At 29.7% G+C, this 11,387-nt stretch overlaps 2 protein-coding genes across 7 annotated transcripts; one reads left to right on the forward strand and one right to left on the reverse strand.

The window, feature by feature from the left end:
* LOC107617759 (uncharacterized protein C24B11.05) lies at nucleotides 1,337–6,046 on the forward strand. 6 transcript variants are annotated; one of them, XM_021112629.1, is made up of 9 exons: nucleotides 1,337–1,468; nucleotides 1,699–1,793; nucleotides 2,698–2,778; nucleotides 3,319–3,384; nucleotides 3,944–4,041; nucleotides 4,150–4,275; nucleotides 4,629–4,883; nucleotides 5,402–5,467; nucleotides 5,582–6,046. In XM_021112629.1, exons 3-9 carry the CDS (start codon nucleotides 2,727–2,729, stop codon nucleotides 5,732–5,734), a joined length of 816 nt encoding a protein of 271 aa, XP_020968288.1. In that variant the 5' UTR covers nucleotides 1,337–1,468; nucleotides 1,699–1,793; nucleotides 2,698–2,726; the 3' UTR covers nucleotides 5,735–6,046. The 6 variants fall into 6 exon arrangements, with proteins under 6 accessions (XP_020968288.1, XP_016175099.1, XP_020968287.1 ...); XM_016319613.2 differs by having other exon boundaries at nucleotides 2,708–2,778; XM_021112628.1 differs by having other exon boundaries at nucleotides 1,699–1,775.
* LOC107617760 (peptidyl-prolyl cis-trans isomerase, chloroplastic) lies at nucleotides 5,936–9,862 on the reverse strand. Its single transcript, XM_016319614.2, has 7 exons — nucleotides 9,563–9,862; nucleotides 8,652–8,843; nucleotides 8,036–8,171; nucleotides 7,851–7,939; nucleotides 7,672–7,726; nucleotides 7,273–7,358; nucleotides 5,936–6,323 (listed from the first exon to the last, which is right to left on the reverse strand). The coding sequence occupies exons 1-7, from the start codon at nucleotides 9,629–9,631 to the stop codon at nucleotides 6,165–6,167; spliced, it is 786 nt and encodes a 261-aa protein (XP_016175100.1). The 5' UTR covers nucleotides 9,632–9,862; the 3' UTR covers nucleotides 5,936–6,164.

An 11,387-nucleotide genomic window follows, 5' to 3' on the forward strand; every position in this document is an offset into this window, starting at 1 on the left:
AGAAAACACTCCGATGTCCAAGTCGGCGAGATCATCAAAAAAATATTCTTCTTTTAATAATGCTTTCTGTTTTGCTATATTCCCTTTCGTTTGATTCCTTCTTCGTTTTATAGGGGTTGGATCGTTCCGTTCGTGTTTGAAGTTGTAGTCCTTCTTAATAGGAGTGGCCGTTGTGTATTTTAAATGTTTGTTTCAGCCCTTCATTATTGTGGGTTACTGATGCCGCTCATCTCGACTTCTAAAAGTTATTGTCTATGTATGCTTTATTGGAGATATACTCTATTAGTTCCAAGATTGAAGGTATAGTTCAATTATGTTAGTGTGATTACGGTGATTATAGTATATTAAAAAGTATGCCTACAAAAAATATGATTTTAATGTTAAGAATACTTGCATAATCACTAGCTATAGCTACTATAGTATATATAATCATACTAAAATCTACTTATATATATATATGGTTAGGATTAAATAAAATTCTGAAAAAGAATATTTATTTATTTGAAAAATAAAAAATAAATTGTGGATTAATAACCGCATTATGTTGATAATAAAATAAAGATAATTTCAACGATATGATGCTTATGGATCGTTATATTCCATTACTGTTAAAGAATAAACCTCATCTTCAGTGGTCAGTCGGCTCTAGAATATGCTCCCCATTTTTGATGATATGAAGATTCCTTGCCATAGCACTTTTTTCCATTCCTTTGACTAAACTTGTGTAGATGGAATAGCCATGGTTGGGTGCAGTGATGAACAGATGATAATATATAATTAACAAACGAGCCTTTTATTTGGCAATGGAAAGTAAACTTTGATATAGAAATAATATACAATAATTTATCATGAGAAATTTTGAACACAAAATAATTGTGTGGACGTAAAATGGATTTGGAGTGTGCGTCTCCCATCATTATTTCTACTTTTATTAAAGTGGGGTATGTTGGTTAGACTTTAGATAACCAATTTTGATTTTCTTTCTCTTTGTTTTTTTTTTTCTTTATTTTTTCTCTTTCAATATTAAAAAGCGAGGATATTAAACTTATTTTTATGTGTTTATCTAAGGTTTAGTTTGGTTTTTTTTTTTGAAAAAGTATTTGTACTTTTTAAAAAGCACATTATTTTTAAGCACAAATACTTATATTTGATAAATAAAAAAATTTATGTATTTGTGCTTGTAATTTTTAAAAATTAAAAAACATATAAAATATTTTATATAATATCAAAATTAAATTCTATATTTGTTTACTATAAAATTAAGAACTGAGCAATCAGGGAAAATGAGTGAAACATAAAATATAGTTAACGAATTCTAACAATGCTCGCCACCTCACATTTTAAGCGTCACCTCGCACATTCAGCCTAGTGGTGGGGTCCTCCTTCTACACTTATAAATACATAGATTTTCTCAGCAATGATCAACATCATTTCCCTTCTCTGTTGATACAACACTGCAGGGATCCAGGTATCATTTAATACGTTTCATTTTATTCAACAACTTTTTTTTTAACTTTAAATTCTGTTCACTAATGTTATTTTCGTGTTAATGTGCATAAAAATATATGGATATTACTCTAAAGTACGTCTTATGTGGTTCACGTTGATTTGCACATTCATGCATTGATTATCATGTAATAATTCATGGCCTATGATTATGATTGCTACTAATTAATATTTTCGTTTTAACAAATTCAGGCAAATTGAGATCATTGAACTGTGAATTGCAAGATTTGATCTTTGAGCCCAGGATCCTTTGATCATTCATCAGGTATGTACAAATTTTTGCATTGGTATGTTTAACTGTATCTATAAGTCGAATTTTTTTAGAGAAAAGAAAGTAAAGTTGTTTCAACTTTAAAGAATAATTTGAGTTCATTACTCTAAAAGATCCTTCTCTCTCATCTTGTTTGTTCCACGATTTTTGTCTTTCAAACGTACCTTAGGATACGTTTGTAAGGACGGGACACACAAAATTGTGTTTGACAAGTAAGATATAGACAGAGATGTTGTATTTAAAGATAATGAATTAGTATGTTTTATATTCCTCCTAATATAAAAGACACAGAGACACTAATAAGGGATATAACTTATTTTTTATTTTTTTATTATTTATGTTAATTTTTTATAATTATATTTTTTTCTCAATTTTTTTTAACAGAAAAAAATGAAAATAAATTAGATTTTCATAATTTGTTCTAATTTATCGTCAAATAGAATATAAAAACACTAAATTTTGTGTCTCTTTCCTTTGTATCTTATTTTCAGTGTCTTATCTTATCCAATTTTCAAAAACAAACGCAATCTTAAAATTTTTCAAAAATGTTAGATGCACACAAAAAATCAACTACTATATATATTGTTTAATTTATTTTAATGTATATTTTATATTTTACCATGAATTTTATATAAATAACTGATTTGGTAGCTAATTTTTTGTATTCATATAGTATAGTTGAATGTTTTAAAAGAATAATAATAAAAATCTTTTTAGCCTGAAAACTAGTAGTTTTGCTTATTCTATAATTTGACTTGTCCAAAATTCTTATGATCATGAAACTGCAACCTATGTAAAATTTTCAGTTGTCAGTTTTAGATTTCAAGGCTTGCATAATTAGAAATGAGGAAATTTATTTATTATGTATATATGGTTTAGGATTGTTATGAAACTTTTTTAACTAATAAAATTCAGTTAAGTTCGTTGCAGAGTAGAAATTCTTTTAAGAATGGATGCTGATCATGGGATTGCTGGAGTCAAGTACGAGTGCTTGCTTTTTGGTAATGATTGAAAATTTGAATGCTATTTATGATCAAATGAAAAAAAAAAACAAATAATCGATTTTGATGTTTGTTAAATTTTTAAGGTAAAATATATTTTTTGTCTTTAAAATTTGACAAAATTTTTAAAAATACTCTTAAATTTTATTTTGTTTCAATTTTGTCCCAAAAGTTTTGGATTTGCATCAAATATACCATCGACAGCTAAATTTTCAAAAAATTTAAGACCAATCTAAAAATTATGCTTGATTTGCTTGCGTTGAGGGTTGTTCTTATGAAATTGTTGTTGAATTGGTCTTAAATTTTTTTAAAAATTAGTCGTTAGGAATATTTGATGCAAATCGAAAACGTTTAGGACAAAATTAAAACAAAATAAAATTTAAGAATATTTTTAAAAATTTTATTAAACTTTAAGGACAAAAAGTATACTTTACCCTATTTTTAAAATGAAGAACTTAAAAGTTAAATCTTTCACTTTATAAACATGGAAGAAAATTCAATTAAATATTTCTGACTCCAAATTTTGTTCATTGTTGACAGATATGGATGACACTCTCTACCCACTGAGCATGGGTTTAAATTTGCTATGTCGTCAGAACATAGAAGGTATAAACTAATTCAAAATATATCTTTTTAATTCTTCAGATAAATTGTAGTAAGATCAATGATGAAAATTACAAAGTTATCAAAACATAGACAACTTGTTAAAATGAGATATTCTTTTACTCCATCGAGAAAATAAGAATTTTTATACTAAAATTGTGACTAATATAATAAACATGGCCTATTTATAAAACCTTTTATATTCTTTTCTATTCTTCTTTTTCTTCAAACTTTGTTGTTTTGACTTATGAACATAGTATTATTTTATGAAACTTGTATTATTTGAACATTTAAAAGTGGGATTAATACCCAACTCAATCTAAGTGAAATATCATAATATCAACACAGTGAATGAGGTGTGTTCTAATGTGACAAAAGGGTAATGCTACGGTGAAGAGTGAAGTTTAGTTTTCGCGAAGAGCAACTATTGTTTCTTTTAGTAAAAAAAAATCCACAAAAAAATTATCATATGCAATGCATGTGATATTTAAAAATTTAGTAAAAACCTTCACTATTCGTCCAATTCTAGTCTTCACTTTTAGTTAACCAATCTTGTTTACAGATTATATGTTGGAGCACTTGCATATTGAAGAAAGTGAAGTACCAAAGATGTGCCTGGATCTGTACAAGGAATATGGGACAACTATGGCAGGATTGAAGGTATGAATACTATTTGAAATTGTCCTAAGTTTTCTTTTTCATGAAAATTTTCTTTCTATAGTAATAATAATAATATGATGTAATGAGTTTGTGTCAATTTCATTTCAGCTCCTTGGTTATGAGTTTGACAATGATGAGTTTCATGCTTATGTTCATGGAAGATTACCATATGAGAAACTGAAGCCTGATCCAATGTTAAGGAACCTCCTTCTTTCCATGCCTCAGCGCAAAATTGTATGTCATGAAAAGAAAAAATAATAATTATAGTAAAAAAGAAAGAAGAAAAGCTTAGGATACATTTGGTTTGCATTTATTTTCTTTTTTCATTTTCAGTATGGTATGTTTTTCTAAATTTTGTAAAGGAAAGAAAAAAAAGTGAAAACAATAACATCCTATTTTCTATTTTCACCTCATGTTTTTCTCTTTTTCCTTTACAAAATTCTAAAAACAAAAAATACTGAAAATGAAAACAGAAAATAAAAACGCAAACCAAACGTACTCTAAACAGTTTTAATTTGTTGACTTTGTTCCATGTTTAGTGAAGCTAATTCCATAAAAATTGTAATGAAAAAAATTTCATTTTGCAGATTTTCACCAATGCAGATCATGCACATGCAGTTCAAGTTCTCAACAGATTAGGTTTGGAAGATTGTTTTGAGGGAATTATATGCTTTGAAACTCTTAATCCTCCCAAAGAACCTAAGGATGATGATGATATGGTCATAGAGAGTGCAGAATTTAATAATGACAATAATTTAAGGGACTCACGTATCATATGCAAACCATCCATTGAAGCCTTTGAAGCTGCCATTAGAATAGCTAATGTTGATCCAAATAAAACAGTAAGTTTGATTACTTAACCAAACAGAATTAATCACTTGTTTGATGTGTTTGTTTCTAGAATTGTTTTCCATTAGTTTCAAAAGACTGGGATTCCATTTGAATAAAAATAATGTTGACAGTACCAATTTACTTTCTTCATATCAAAATGGTACATATAAAGTAGCAACATGATTTTAATACGGAAATGAATGTTGTTATTCCTATTTTGATAATGTTACTATTTTTTTGTTATAAATTCATGCAAACATATAATGCAAAAATAGGGAGACTCGAACCCACAACCTCTAGGTGAGTATGGGGAGACTATGCTGTTTGAGCTATAGTTCATTGGCGAATGACAATATTATTTCACTTTTAATACTTTCTGCATTGACATCTCACTCATATTCTAAGATATTTTATTCTTATGACACCTCACATCTATTCTAAAATATCAATATCCTATCCATAATTCAGTAGATTGCTGATAAGCAACAAAGACAGAAGTAAAACTCAGTTTTCTTTTTATCTTATGCAGATTTTCTTTGATGACAGTACTAGAAATATTGAAACCGGAAAAGCAGCCGGACTTCAAACTGTCATAGTAAGTTCTAATTTTTCTTTCTATGCATGTTATGTAAAGATCTAAGCAATAACCCCAGTAATCCATGTACATATATGTAACTCAAATCAAGCTAACAAAGTAAACAAATTTCAGGTGGGGCGATCGGATTTGGTGCCTGGTGCCGACCATGTTCTAAGCAGCATTCACAATATCAAAGAAGCAATACCTGAAATATGGGAGGTTGAAGTAGACAACATAAAGGGAAGGATCCAGTCTCAAGGACTTGAAGCCATGGTCCTTGCATAAATGTTTTGCTTGGATCAAATGTTTTAGTAAAGTTGGTCAAGCAAATCAAGGGTTTCTAGCTTAGCTCAGAGTTCTGTCCACCTACATTTACTACAACTTCACCACTGTAATTGTATCCACAGAATGGTGATCCTTAAATAGGTTAATCTTGCAATTAGCAACTATGAAATGGATATTGGAAACTAGTAAATGTAAACCATGTAAGCAAAAGATAGGTAATTACTATAAAGGTTTGGTACAAGCTTAGTTATACAAAATATGCATGTATGTATTCTCTTCTAAATGAAATTGCAGTGCCTGGTCTCTCAGTTACATGTTTTTTTTTTTTTTCTCATCATAGTAAAATGATGATTTAAATGCACTAACACTATCCTCAAATGAAAATTTGTAACTGACAATCAGGAAAATGTCATGCACTTAAGTACAAAGATCAACCATCAAGAGGCAGTTCACCGCAATTAGCGATTTTGCTTGCTTTCTTGGGGCTGTTATCACGCTGGCTCGTCTCCAGTGACTCGAGAGTCTTCACAACATCCATTCCATCAATGACTTGTCCGAACACGACATGGCGATTGTCTAGCCATGGTGTCTGCATCATTGAACAAAACCATTTACTTCATTTCAGTGCTAAAATCCAAACAAGTTCAAACAATGTGTATCTAATGGTTGAAATGATTGAGCATTAAACACGGAAACAAAGTTCCTGACTTATTACAAGTGTGTAAACTAACCATACAAATGAAACATAACTAGCAGAACATATAATAGTACTCTTGGATATGCAAAAAAGGTTTGAAATAAAAACCATGGTCCTACTTAGTGAAACTTCTTCAATCATGCAACAAGCAATTAGCAGATATTGATATATGCTTAATTACACTTTTGGCCTTTCTAGTTTATCAATGTCTGGGATTCTAATTACCTTAGTTTTAAAGTTGCTATGTGAAAGGCATTTCCACAACAATAAAGCCAATAAAGAAACATTTTTCTTGTCAGAAAAGAAATGTCCACATTGGAACATTGAATTGTAACAGAAACTAAATATCATTAATCAACCACTTCCGAAAACACAGAAAAAAAATAATTGCATCAACTAAAAAATAAAGAACTTAAAATCAACCCAAAATATAAAAAGAAAGAGACAACAGTGTGCCAATTGAAATGAGAGACGCCGAAATTCAACTTTAGTAAGACTTAGAGGATCAAGGGTGCAAGTAAACCATGATTTTATCAGTAGGTTATGAAAATATGAGAGACAATTACTAGAAGTGCAAAATCCATGGAGTAAGTAAGGGGCATTTCTAATTGGGATAGACTTGAGAAACAGGAAACAAGCATTAATTGATGAATTCTTCACAGAACTAAAAAGCAAGATATTCTAGTCAATTTGACCAATATCATCGAATTCCTTTGCGATAATGTTGCTTCTGAAAATTCCATGTTTGTAATGAGGATGGAGAGGAACTTGCAGAAAACACTTTTTCCGAAAACAAATCCATAAAAGATAACTGAAAAGGAAGACAGTGTGTGCTTCTCACCGGTACGGTGCAAATAAAAAACTGACTGCCATTGGTATCAGGACCAGCATTTGCCATACTCAAAATTCCAGGACCAGCATGCTTCACTGAAAGAACATCATTATGTAAATTATTCATGGAAACTACAATTTGAAGAAGGTTATTAACCTAGCTATTTTATATACAAAGAACACTCTAAGCAGATTCTTAAATAATTATTGAGTTATTGTGCAATCAAAAGTGTTAAGACTCAATGGACTGATGGTTAGTTCAAGTGATTGAATGTACTGGTTCTTTTATTATATATAGTTAATTTTCTATAATTCGAAACTGCTATTCGGTTTCACTAAGAATTAATTTCTTTTTCTGTATGCTAAAACTATATTACATATCAAACAGCAGTAGAGAGTAGAGACTTACAGTTAAAATTCTCATCTTCAAAACGAGAACCATAGATACTAACTCCACCGGTTCCCTGCAACCAATTAAATCATGTTTGAGGAGCGAAGAAAATTGTTACCCGAGAGCAAATACATGCCCTCCCATTAGCATGAATATGTGGGAAAACAAACAGATGAACAAAATATAACAGAGCATACATTTCCCTCGGTGAAGTCCCCGCCTTGAATCATGAAGTCTTTGATTATACGATGGAAGTAGGATCCTTTATAGCCATATCCTTTCTCTCCTGCACAAGAATTATTCAACTTTATGAATGAGATGCTGTGTCACAGAATCACTTCTACAAGGGGGGAAGTTGATGTAGACATATATGATTGCTTGCCTGTGCACAAAGCTCGAAAATTCTCAGCTGTTTTAGGAACGACGTCCCCAAACAAACCAAAAACAATCCTGCCAGCAGGTTCACCCGCAATTTGTACATCGAAGAAGCACTTAGTTGTCACTTTGGCTAGCAGCTCCTAAAAGTTGCCAACAGAACCATGTGAGTAAAGAAGCAACATCTCAAATCACAGAACAAGAATTGGTTATTGGTTATTGAGGATTGCTATGAACATTTTTTCTTAAAGCAACGAATATGTGAAAGAAATTATATATCCTCCTACTAATGGAAGAATTAATTACTTTTTAATATTTCATGAAATTGGTCGTATCTACTTTTTACTTTACTTAGGTGAAATTTTAGGAGGCTATATAATTACTGAATTTTTAACACGGGGATGGAAGAAAACATAACCATTCATTGTACATAACTATATGATGAACAAGTGGTCAACATTCTAGGAAATCATTTCTATTATCAAGTTCATTTAAGTGTTAACTCTAATCCATACAGCGAAGGGAAAGATAAGAATGAAGTAAAAATTAGAGTGGATGAAATTACTATCCATTTTGGCTTAGAATTCTTAAACAAACACATTAGAAAATCACGAATTACTCACACTTTCAGTGACGTTCATGCATGTCATTCTCCTATATCTCATTGATTTTGCTTCAGATTGTTGTGTGACAGAAAACCTCACAGCATAGTGTGATCTTGAAGCCAGTGTTTGGTTGTAACCAATCCGTGATCCGATACTGCTACAGACAACCTGCGGCTTCCGAACCATCGACACATCTTGGCTAAGTTTCCCCTGAAAAAATCCCAATCTTAATGAAAGCATGTCTTCAGTAGCTCCTACATTCTCTCTAATGTTAATTTATTAGAAATCACCCTCTACAGTCTACACATTGGATTAATAGAATTCTCACAAGAAAATAATTCTTTTCTTTGGTTTGAAATACAATAAAAGTTTAATTTTCAATTCTCAACAGAATTCCAATTCTCACATTAATGTTCAAACTAAATCAGACCTTCTTATTTGCAATTCCATTATTACTAAAGATTGAAATGTTAAAATTCTCCCTAATAAACATAAAAAAAAAAGACAAATAAAGAAACTACAAAGATAAAATAGTAAAGAACACAAAATTTATTTCATTCATGCAATTAATTCTTCCAAATCATGAATTTGAAATAGAATTAGACTTCACTTCTTAACAGAAATAGAATTCTTTTCTCACTTTAATGCTTTTTTTTTTGTTTCCTTCTCACTTTAATGCATTCCAAACCATTGACGTGTCTCTGCCTAACCGTCTAAGCTTGTAAGAGAGATTGTTCATAACATGTATAAGAGTTTCAACGATGAAAAAGTTCTATAGTTTGATTTGGTTATTTAACAAACCATTGAAGAGAAAAATGGTAGGCATACAAGTTCTACTACAAAGAAAACCTAAGAAGCACAAGCACTTGTTGATTTTGCTTGTAATATAGAAGGAAAAAAAGAAAGGAAAAGAAGTAGTAGCTAGAAACCTGGAGATGATGAAAACGGGGAAGTAGAATTTGACTTTGCAGCAATTGAGTTGAGAATGAAGATGCCATGAATGACTTGAAACTTGTTTAGTTGACTTTGTGAACCTACAAATGCTCTGTTTTCTGAACACAAGTTTAGCTTCTCTTACCTCTATAGTTCGAAGCTGAAGCTCCAAAGCCACACACTGCTACTCCTATGGATAAGCGGTTCTAACATTGGCATTCCAAGACATATTATATAAGAGAAAACAAATTTTCTTAGGTAACTTTTATGGCTATTTAGTTTAGCAACGGAAAAAATGTTGTGTAATCTAGTATGATGGTTGATTGGTGTATTTTTTATTTTATTTTAAATAATAAATTAGACTCTCAGTTTAAAAAAATTGGAGGATCAGATTTTTATAATCCACAAATCAAAAGGTTGGATTTGTAGTGAAATAAATTTTGTTTCGTTGTCAAATAAATTGGAGGGTTTAATTTGTACATTTAAATTTTTTTACTACTTAAATATAAATTTGACTCTCAAATTTATATTTTTAAAAAAAATTAAAAACCACAAATCTAATTATCAGATTTATAGCATTCGCATGAAAAATAATATACTAATTCTCCACATTATTAAAAACACCACTAAAACCTGAACACTAAAAATAAAAAACAAACTTTTATTTATCGAGTAAAATATATTTGTTGTTCTTAAAATTTGACAAAAATTTTAAAAATATCTCTAAGTTTTATTAATTTTGTCTCAAAAGTTTTCGATTCGCATCAAATATATTCTAGACAACTAAATTTTTTAAAAAGTTCGGACTAATCCAACAATAATACATGATAAATATGTTTGATTTGCTTGTGTTAAAGGTTGTTCTTGTGAAGTTATTCTTGAATTGATATTTTTTTTTTTAAAAAATTAATCGTTAAGAGTAAATTTGATACAAATAAAAAATTTTTAGGACAAAATTAAAACAAAATAAAAAAATATACTTTATCCTCTTTTATTTATTTAGGAATAAAAATTTAAGAAAAAAGCTAAAAAATTATCAGAATTTATTGTTTTAGATCATTAGCAAAGTTATAAAACATTTGTGACACAAACAAATTGTTAGAATGTAAAAAATATTTTTTTTATTTATAAAAGTACAATCTACAAAAAAATATATTGTCAATTTATGACAACCTATTGTAAAAAGAATATTTTTTATTTGTAAAAATACAATCCACAAGTGTGTATTATTTATCTATAGGCACTTTTTAATTTTATTATGGAGGTTAGAATAAGTTAGGATCTCGTTATGGAGATCAGGTGTGCTTTACCTACATGTGGTGTCAGCTTAAGAGAAATCGGATGGTGCGAGTGGGAGAGGATTTATTAGACGGTCCGATTTGCTGCCTATAACACGAACGGTCCGAGTTGTTCACCCCAACTACGTATCGCATGCACCTTACTCCCCGCCCTCTTAACCAACATACCCCCTTTACTCCATCCACACTCACCTATGAGTTCCTTTCAAAGCTTTATTTTTATCCCCACCCAGCAGCCATTTTCACATCTTTTTCATCCTTCAACAAGTTTTGTTGTCTCTGTTTCATTAAAAAAAAATTAAAATGTCAAAGAAAAAAATATAGAGATGTTAATCGTCTTGAACTTTATATTATAAATTATCTCATCTATATTGATTACGCAAGTTTATTTATTAAATTCTTTTTTTATATTTTAAAATTATAATTATTATTGTTAGAAATTTAATTATAATTATTGTTATTAGTAGTTCAACTTAAGAACATATATAGCAGCGACATTATTATTATTATTATTATTATTATT

The sequence above is a fragment of the Arachis ipaensis genome, chromosome B09 (assembly GCF_000816755.2).
Source record: "Arachis ipaensis cultivar K30076 chromosome B09, Araip1.1, whole genome shotgun sequence".
Lineage (NCBI taxonomy): Eukaryota > Viridiplantae > Streptophyta > Magnoliopsida > Fabales > Fabaceae > Arachis > Arachis ipaensis.

Bases quoted from the DNA above. Each gene is read 5' to 3' on its own strand.
- LOC107617759 (XM_021112629.1), top strand. From the start codon at position 2,727: ATGGATGCTGATCATGGGATTGCTGGAGTCAAGTACGAGTGCTTGCTT. The intron at 4,276-4,628 runs GTATGTCATGAA...TTCATTTTGCAG, and splicing joins CCATGCCTCAGCGCAAAATT to ATTTTCACCAATGCAGATCA. The intron at 4,884-5,401 runs GTAAGTTTGATT...TATCTTATGCAG, and splicing joins ATGTTGATCCAAATAAAACA to ATTTTCTTTGATGACAGTAC.
- LOC107617760 (XM_016319614.2), bottom strand. From the start codon at position 9,631: ATGGCATCTTCATTCTCAACTCAATTGCTGCAAAGTCAAATTCTACTT. The intron at 8,844-9,562 runs GTTTCTAGCTAC...GGATTTTTTCAG, and splicing joins CCCGTTTTCATCATCTCCAG to GGGAAACTTAGCCAAGATGT. The intron at 7,727-7,850 runs GTATGCTCTGTT...AATTGGTTGCAG, and splicing joins GGGACTTCACCGAGGGAAAT to GGAACCGGTGGAGTTAGTAT.